Source organism: Oncorhynchus mykiss, chromosome 5 (genome assembly GCF_013265735.2).
Source record: "Oncorhynchus mykiss isolate Arlee chromosome 5, USDA_OmykA_1.1, whole genome shotgun sequence".
In the NCBI taxonomy this organism is placed as follows: domain Eukaryota; kingdom Metazoa; phylum Chordata; class Actinopteri; order Salmoniformes; family Salmonidae; genus Oncorhynchus; species Oncorhynchus mykiss.
The window spans coordinates 92079990-92089673 of record NC_048569.1 but is presented as its reverse complement, the minus strand read 5'-3'; the positions used below and the strand labels follow the sequence as shown (position 1 = coordinate 92089673).

Here is a 9684-nt window from a genome sequence, read left to right as displayed (position 1 = left end):
GATACGGCAGCAACACATTCACTCCAGTAAAAGGAAAGTCATGTAGTGGCTTTAATGCCACTGCAGAAGTACAGCTAAAGATCTCCCTAGTACAATAACAGGCGGTACTGTTATCCAATACGTCTGTTTCCGTCATGCGATCATTTCATTTCACAGAAAACCTGAATGTGGACAATAGCAAGCAATTTTGCAATAGTTCTTACATAATGTGTTTTTTTCCCTCCAAAAACAAGCACGTAAAAAGATTTTGGAATAAAACGTACTGTCTCTGTTTATTTTCAGTCACGTCAACAGTGAACAATGTATTAACACTTAGAAGGGCAAAGCCTTTTTGTCAGCTCCAAACTAGTGGATGGAATCATTTTGGCAGACCCTTGATCGCCATGAGGAGTAGTACCTTTCCCCAGCAGAGCTGCATCAGATAATATGGTCATGTATCAAATAACATGGCCGTCATTTAACACAACGAGGGCAGCTAGTCCCATAGAGGACTTAAGTCATTATTACACACCTGATGCACCAAGGCTGAGTTTAGAACAACAGCCCAATTCAGATATTTGCTCTACCAATTGGTCTTTTGACCAATCACACCAGATCCTTTTCAGAGCTGATCTGATTAATCAAAAAGACCAATCAGTAAAAAGTAAAAAAAGATCAGAATTGGTCTGCCTGTCTAAACGCAGCCCAAGAGCCTTGTCCTGCTGTTCTCAACACATGTACACAAACACATCTAGGGATTAGACAGAACAAGTAGGATTCCTACAGCATCATATACACAGCTTATTGTTAACGAAGCACCTGATTATGTTGTTATAGGCCAGTGCCATTTGGTTTGATTCCACAAAACACTATTGATTCCAAATCCCATTATGACATCATCCCCGCAGGTTCCATCTGCACCTAGCCATGTCAGACCACTAGTCCCAGAGGTTTACTGTACAGAGTCTTCTTCAGAGAGATGGTAAACCACTTGGTTACAATCAGATTAACAGGCAGGTGGACAGACAGCAGTAGATGTAGCCTCAGACCGGTGGAATGCTAGAAGGCCTCTCAAAAGCCTACTTCTTTCCCAGTGATAGACTGAAACGGAAGCAGAGAGGGGGTTGCCCGTGTTAATGATACATAGTATTCTTTATAGTCCTTTCCTAAAAACCAAAAAGAGGATTCACAATAAGGCAATCATAAGGGGAAAACATAACAGCAATTTCAGCATTTCTTCAAGGCTTTGACAAGACACTAACTCCAGTAAACATGTCAACACACATGATGGACAGGGTTGCAGACGTGTTTCTGAATATATCTCATTATGGTTTGTCTTGCCATTATTGTCAACTGCATAATAATTTAAGATATATATGAGTTTTGAATGACAGGCGTTTTTTGCACCAGGCCTGTGTCTCCGTTTCTGTGAACCGCTACACACGGACACTAAAGATCCTTGGCAGCATTAAGAGAAGAGGAGAATTACTTCAGTGTGGCACAGACAGTCTGACCAGAGCCATTCTCATTCCAGTGACCAGGCAAAGCAGTGAGATGGAGAGCAAAGGCCAGGGTTGTGTTCATTTAGCGCACACCGTAACAAAACATGCTCATGTTTTATAAGGAAAACTAGCGTTTCTTGTTGGATAGTCCTTCCCTGTTTTCATCCTGTCGTCTTCCATTTTAGTACCTAGTGAACACCCTCTGGTGGTCATAGGTCAAAGCTGTGAAAATGACACGACATGCACACTGGAGGGAATGTGAGAAGAGCAGTCATAACGGTAATGGTTTTGCTAAAAATCATGTTCTCTTTGAGCTAGTATAGAGCCACTCCAGAGCAACTTTAGGGAATGTATACTTTTCCCACAGGTAATGTGATAGAGAAGGACTGTCTACTTTTCCCACAGGTAATGTGATAGAAGGACTGTCTACTTTTCCCACAGGTAATGTGATAGAGAAGGACTGTCTACTTTTCCCACAGGTAATGTGATAGAAGGACTGTCTACTTTTCCCACAGGTAATGTGATAGAGAAGGACTGTCTACTTTTCCCACAGGTAATGTGATAGAGAAGGACTGTCTACTTTTCCCACAGGTAATGTGATAGAGAAGGACTGTCTACTTTTCCCACAGGTAATGTGATAGAGAAGGACTGTCTACTTTTCCCACAGGTAATGTGATAGAGAAGGACTGTCTACTTTTCCCACAGGTAATGTGATAGAGAAGGACTGTATACTTTTCCCACAGGTAATGTGATAGAGAAGGACTGTATACTTTTCCCACAGGTAATGTGATAGAGAAGGACTGTATACTTTTCCCACAGGTAATGTGATAGAGAAGGAATGTATACTTTTCCCACAGGTAATGTGATAGAAGGACTGTCTACTTTTCCCACAGGTAATGTGATAGAGAAGGACTGTCTACTTTTCCCACAGGTAATGTGATAGAGAAGGACTGTCTACTTTTCCCACAGGTAATGTGATAGAGAAGGACTGTCTACTTTTCCCACAGGTAATGTGATAGAGAAGGACTGTCTACTTTTCCCACAGGTAATGTGATAGAGAAGGACTGTCTACTTTTCCCACAGGTAATGTGATAGAGAAGGACTGTCTACTTTTCCCACAGGTAATGTGATAGAGAAGGACTGTCTACTTTTCCCACAGGTAATGTGATAGAGAAGGACTGTCTACTTTTCCCACAGGTAATGTGATAGAGAAGGACTGTCTACTTTTCCCACAGGTAATGTGATAGAGAAGGACTGTCTACTTTTCCCACAGGTAATGTGATAGAGAAGGACTGTCTACTTTTCCCACAGGTAATGTGATAGAAGGACTGTCTACTTTTCCCACAGGTAATGTGATAGAGAAGGACTGTCTACTTTTCCCACAGGTAATGTGATAGAGAAGGACTGTCTACTTTTCCCACAGGTAATGTGATAGAAGGACTGTCTACTTTTCCCACAGGTAATGTGATAGAGAAGGACTGTCTACTTTTCCCACAGGTAATGTGATAGAGAAGGACTGTATACTTTTCCCACAGGTAATGTGATAGAGAAGGACTGTCTACTTTTCCCACAGGTAATGTGATAGAGAAGGACTGTCTACTTTTCCCACAGGTAATGTGATAGAGAAGGACTGTATACTTTTCCCACAGGTAATGTGATAGAGAAGGACTGTCTACTTTTCCCACAGGTAATGTGATAGAGAAGGACTGTATACTTTTCCCACAGGTAATGTGATAGAGAAGGACTGTCTACTTTTCCCACAGGTAATGTGATAGAGAAGGACTGTCTACTTTTCCCACAGGTAATGTGATAGAGAAGGAATGTCTACTTTTCCCCACAGGTAATGTGATAGAGAAGGAATGTCTACTTTTCCCACAGGTAATGTGATAGAGAAGGACTGTCTACTTTTCCCACAGGTAATGTGATAGAGAAGGACTGTCTACTTTTCCCACAGGTAATGTGATAGAGAAGGACTGTCTACTTTTCCCACAGGTAATGTGATAGAAGGACTGTCTACTTTTCCCACAGGTAATGTGATAGAGAAGGACTGTCTACTTTTCCCACAGGTAATGTGATAGAGAAGGAATGTCTACTTTTCCCCACAGGTAATGTGATAGAGAAGGAATGTCTACTTTTCCCCACAGGTAATGTGATAGAGAAAGAATGTATTTTTCCCCCCCAATATTGCCATTGATTTCCCCCAGCACCTGTAATGCACGACACAGTGTGCCAAACTGGATGTGAACACTCATGTCAGAGCTAACCCTGTTTGAGGCAACTACAACAAACCATCTGGGTGGTGGTGAGCCATGCAAGGAAGGACAAAAGCCAGACGAGGACATGATGCTGCGAGAGTGAAGCTAAGAGAAACATACTTGTTAAAAGAGTCGTCTTGAAGGTTGAGGACCAGGTTGTCGGCGGACAGGTACACCTTGTTCTGGGACGTTGCCACCTGAGACAACATAACAGACAAAACACCCCGTTGAAAACACAGCGTCACAGAGCTAGTCTTTGTAGCGGCTCATAGTACGAGGGTAAACAACCCTCCTTCAGTCCTATTGCCTCAGAAAATAATGGAAGATAGCGATATAACCAGCTAACTGCACTGTGGGTTACCATAGCAACGAGAACCAAACAGCCACAACAAGAACAGGCTGCTAAAATGAATGCCCCCATTCTGACTGGAACAATAAGATCAAAAGTTGAGTAACGATTTCCTCCTAAATAATGAAGTAGTTATGAGGACAATAACTCCATTGATCTCCAAATTCCTTTATACACAGGAACAAGGACATGATTACAACTCACCGTCTTAGCAATGGCCTGGGCAGCTCTGATTCGTCGAAGCTTCAGGTATCCAGGATTCTTCGTCACTGCTTGTCCCAACTACAACACCAAACACACAAGAGCCATAATGAAGGAAAACTTCATGAAATTCACAAGTGTCAAGTATTACAATGTAAATGTACTTTTAAATCCGTCTGTCTGCATATTTTTCAAGACATGGCTTATGAAGGTGCAGTGAGAGACCCGTTGGATTGGACCATACTTTTCTCGTCAATCATCTTGGGAAAACACGTATACTTAAGTGGAAATTAACCAGTCCTCCATCGTTGGATTGGGGGGGGGGGGCAGGTGGGTCTGGAGATGGGGGGGGGGGGGCAGGTGGGTCTGGAGATGGGGGGGCGAGCAGGTGGGTCTGGAGATGGGGGGGCGAGCAGGTGGGTCTGGAGATGGGGGGGCGAGCAGGTGGGTCTGGAGATGGGGGGGCGAGCAGGTGGGTCTGGAGATGGGGGGGGCGAGCAGGTGGGTCTGGAGATGGGGGGGGCGAGCAGGTGGGTCTGGAGATGGGGGGGGCGAGCAGGTGGGTCTGGAGATGGGGGGGGCGAGCAGGTGGGTCTGGAGATGGGGGGGGCGAGCAGGTGGGTCTGGAGATGGGGGGGCGAGCAGGTGGGTCTGGAGATGGGGGGGCGAGCAGGTGGGTCTGGAGATGGGGGGGCGAGCAGGTGGGTCTGGAGATGGGGGGGCGAGCAGGTGGGTCTGGAGATGGGGGGGCGAGCAGGTGGGTCTGGAGATGGGGGGGCGAGCAGGTGGGTCTGAAGATGGGGGGGTGAGCAGGTGGGTCTGGGCAGGGGTGATGTAGTTGATGAGGGGGGGTGTGAGCAGGTGGGTCCGGGCAGGGGTGATGTAGTTGAAGGAGGGGGGGGGGGTGTGTGTGAGCAGGTGGGTCTAGGCAGGGTGATGTAGTTGATGAGGGGGGGTGTGACGTAGTTTGGGTGACGTAGTTTACAAGAAAAAAAGGAATTAATATACCACGTTAAGTCAATAAAAAAACAATTGTAGACCAGAATAATCTGGTTTTGAAGTCATGTGAGGAAGAGGGAGCAGATTGTCTAGAGGTTGTGGTAAAGTTAATGTGTCACCATCTTGGCAGGTTGTGGTAAAGTTAATGTGTTACCATCTTGGCAGATTGTGGTGAAGTTAATGTGTTACCATCTTGGCAGATTGTAGTGAAGTTAATGTGTTACCATCTTGGCAGGTTGTGGTGAAGTTAATGTGTTACCATCTTGGCAGGTTGTGGTGAAGTTAATGTGTTACCATCTTGGCAGGTTGTGGTGAAGTTAATGTGTTACCATCTTGGCAGGTTGTGGTGAAGTTAATGTGTTACCATCTTGGCAGGTTGTGGTAAAGTTAATGTGTTACCATCTTGGCAGGTTGTGGTGAAGTTAATGTGTTACCATCTTGGCAGCCTCTGCCTCTCCCTCTGCCTGAATAATCTTTTGTCTCTGGTCCTGTTTGGCTTTCTCCACGTAGAACTGGGCTCTCTGGGCCTCCTGTTGGGCTGTAAAGACACATAGGCTGTGTTTTAAAACCCAATGCATGTTCTCACACACACACATTAGCGTACTGAGAACGCCCCCACACATATGCAGACAACCTAACACATGCAAGTACACATCCACAGACAGCCATATATACCCCCCCACCCCACCCCACAATGGGTACGTACCAACTTGTTTGGCCTCTACGGCAGCAGTGTACTCCCTGCTGAAGCTCAGCTCTGTGATGGCCACATCGTCCAGGATGATGTTGAAGTCTTTGGCTCTCTCAAACAGCTCCCGGCGAATCAACAAGGACACCTACAGTAGACCCAGGAACACGGCAGACTCATAAAACACCGTCAGGGAAAAGGCTAAACATATGCAGGAGTTCACGTGTCAATCTAATGCATGTACATTTTTTTTAAGCAGAGACCGGCAAAGTACACAACCTTGGTCCCGTATAATCCATCACTCCTGTGCTCTCTGAGATGAGCTGTAGTCTACCTGTGTGGCAGTACCTGTGCTCTCTCAGATGAACTGTAGTCTACCTGTGTGGCAGTACCTGTGCTCTCTCAGATGAACTGTAGTCTACCTGTGTGGCAGTACCTGTGCTCTCTGAGATGAACTGTAGTCTACCTGTGCTCTCTGAGATGAACTGTAGTCTACCTGTGCTCTCTGAGATGAACTGTCTACCTGTGCTCTCTCAGATGAACTGTAGTCTACCTGTGCTCTCTCAGATGAACTGTAGTCTACCTGTGCTCTCTCAGATGAACTGTAGTCTACCTGTGCTCTCTCAGATGAACTGTAGTCTACCTGTGCTCTCTCAGATGAACTGTAGTCTACCTGTGCTCTCTCAGATGAACTGTAGTCTACCTGTGCTCTCTCAGATGAACTGTAGTCTACCTGTGCTCTCTCAGATTAACTGTAGTCTACCTGTGCTCTCTCAGATGAACTGTAGTCTACCTGTGCTCTCTCAGATGAACTGTAGTCTACCTGTGCTCTCTCAGATGAACTGTAGTCTACCTGTGCTCTCTCAGATGAACTGTAGTCTACCTGTGCTCTCTCAGATGAACTGTAGTCTACCTGTGCTCTATCAGATGAACTGTAGTCTACCTGTGCTCTCTCAGATGAACTGTAGTCTACCTGTGCTCTCTCAGATGAACTGTAGTCTACCTGTGCTCTCTCAGATGAACTGTAGTCTACCTGTGCTCTCTCAGATGAACTGTAGTCTACCTGTGCTCTCTCAGATGAACTGTAGTCTACCTGTGCTCTCTCAGATGAACTGTAGTCTACCTGTGCTCTCTCAGATGAACTGTAGTCTACCTGTGCTCTCTCAGATGAACTGTAGTCTACCTGTGCTCTCTCAGATGAACTGTAGTCTACCTGTGCTCTCTCAGATGAACTGTAGTCTACCTGTGCTCTCTCAGATGAACTGTAGTCTACCTGTGCTCTCTCAGATGAACTGTAGTCTACCTGTGCTCTCTCAGATGAACTGTAGTCTACCTGTGCTCTCTCAGATGAACTGTAGTCTACCTGTGCTCTCTCAGATGAACTGTAGTCTACCTGTGCTCTCTCAGATGAACTGTAGTCTACCTGTGCTCTCTCAGATGAACTGTAGTCTACCTGTGCTCTCTCAGATGAACTGTAGTCTACCTGTGTACGAGTCCCTGTGCCGTACCTGTGCTCTCTGAGTAATGAGCTGTGAGGCATTGAACTTGGCCACCACACTCTTTAGCACCTCGTTGACAATGGAGGGTAGTACTCTCTCGTCATAGTCTTTCCCCAGCTGCTGGTACATGGCAGGCAGGTTGGCGGCCACGGGACGAGACAGCACACGCAGCCCAATGTTTATCATCTGCAGATCTACACAAGGGAAACAGAGAGAGAGACAGGGAGAGAGAGAGAGACAGGGAGGGGGAGAGAGAGAGACGGGGAGAGAGAGAGAGAGACGGGGAGAGAGAGAGAGACGGGGAGAGAGAGAGGAGTCACACGGCAGTATCCCAACTGGCTGTGATTAGGAGTCCCATAAGAGGGCGCACAATTGGCCCAGCGTCATCCGGGTTCGGCCGTCATTGTAAATAAGAATATGTTCTTAACGGACTTGCCTATTTAAACAAAAGGTTAAAACATCACATCTTTACTGATCTGCTGGACATAATGCATTGGTCTACATGTGTCCACCCCTCCATTTCTGCCATCATGTACCTTTACTTCCAGTTAGTGAAGCGATCTTCCTGGGCCTGGCTCTGATGTCATAGATGATTGGGTACTGGATCCATGGTAACCTGAAGAACAAAAACTGTTCAGTTACAATATGGTCATGTGAATTCAGTTTTGTTGCAAGTTGGAGCCTACCGAACATGACGACCCTGGCTTTATGATAAACCCCCCGAGACCGAGTCCGACAGTGTACCTGAAGTGCAGTCCCTCAGCCAGCACTGTGTCCATCTGCATCCCCCCAATTCTGTTGAAGATGATCGCTCTCTGACCTCCATCCACTGGGAACAAACCATTTCACACAACATTAGAGGGGTGCACTCATGATTGTGATAAGTGTTACCCATTCCACTACCAGAGGTTAAGCATACCCGTGAATGTAGCCTCTTTGACGCCATAGGCCAGAGCTCCAGCACCAATGAGCAGCTTGAGACCTATCCCTGCTCCCTTGCCCCCCGCACCAGACATTCGACCGGCCAGGTCCCGCAGATGTGTCAGGAAGCGCTGGGAAGACAGAACAAGGACGTCATGTTAAGCATCTGACAGAGACCCTTTCTCCACAAATGACTACATGGCTTCCTCTACAGTTGTTCATTTATTAGGCCAGTAATACATTGAGCGATTTGGAGGGCTTCTTGTGATGGTCCAGCAATTTAACACCCCTCCCCCATCTGGTGGCCTTGAGGGGTACTTGTGTCCAGGACAATGCCTGCCATTCATATTCACCTCGAATATTCTTGACCATTTATAACAGAACTGGATTGTGCAGGTCAATAAGTAATGGCTGTGCATGTAAACTAGTCACGTTAACGTTCAAGCAGAACTTAAATCCCTGTATTCCACGTAGAAACGGGTAGGCAAATTACCTGCATGTGTGTTGACATTGAATGAATGACTTGGAATGTGTTGGTTCTGCTAACTAGTTATATTTTGCTAACTGCCTGCTAGGCTCGTCTGTTATTCCAAATACCAATATTTTCCCATACATCAGAAAGAAGCTAGCTATGTTTAACTAGCTAGAAAATATTAACAAAATACATTTAAGTTAGCTAGCTTATTAGCATCTGATGCAACGTGAGACCTGGCCTTTTTCTAGCTGGTTAGAGAACTGTTTAGCTAAATTGGCATCGGCAAACCTTAGCTTCCAAAAGGAATCTAAAGAAATACATACTTGCTATATTTGATAGCTAGTTGTCAAGCATTGCAGAGAGGATATGAGTCTTAACTACCAGCGTAGTTAGCCAGTTAACCATAACTAGCTAACGTTAGTTATTAGCTAAACTGTGCTAGTTATCTCCATCTCCTCTCAAGCATAGCATGTAAGTTATAATATATAACACACGTGTCTGAAATACAAACAGCGTCTACAAGCTGACACTATAACAAGTATTTATTCCCTGTCTATAGTAAGTATGGTTGGTAGCTATTTTAAATACTCACGTTGGGCTCTTTATTCGCCATGCTTGCAGTGCAGTCGATATCCAAGGTCGTCACAGACAACTTTACTCATTCGGGCGAAAGGCTTTCTGGGACTTGAAGTTCACAGCAGCTAAAATGATATAACTGACATGTGGTGGGCTAGGCTAGTCTGCCCACGGGTTTATTCAAGTGTTGAGTGGCTTAGTCAAAAATATGCATGAATGTTTAGTTCTAATTTGCATACA

At 45.6% G+C, this 9684-nt stretch overlaps 1 protein-coding gene across 2 annotated transcripts; it reads right to left on the bottom strand.

Moving 5' to 3' along the window:
- Nucleotides 1-244: 244 nt before the first annotated feature.
- phb2b (prohibitin 2b) lies at nt 245-9613 on the bottom strand. Of its 2 annotated transcripts, none has more exons than XM_036978794.1 (10): nt 9461-9613; nt 8392-8524; nt 8217-8301; nt 8009-8088; nt 7482-7666; nt 5992-6121; nt 5720-5823; nt 4290-4367; nt 3857-3933; nt 245-1437 (listed from the first exon to the last, which is right to left on the bottom strand). In XM_036978794.1, exons 1-10 carry the CDS (start codon nt 9479-9481, stop codon nt 1416-1418), a joined length of 915 nt encoding a protein of 304 aa, XP_036834689.1. In that variant the 5' UTR covers nt 9482-9613; the 3' UTR covers nt 245-1415. The 2 variants fall into 2 exon arrangements, with proteins under 2 accessions (XP_036834689.1, XP_036834688.1); XM_036978793.1 differs by having other exon boundaries at nt 245-1080.
- Between the last annotated feature and the right edge of the window lie 71 nt (nt 9614-9684).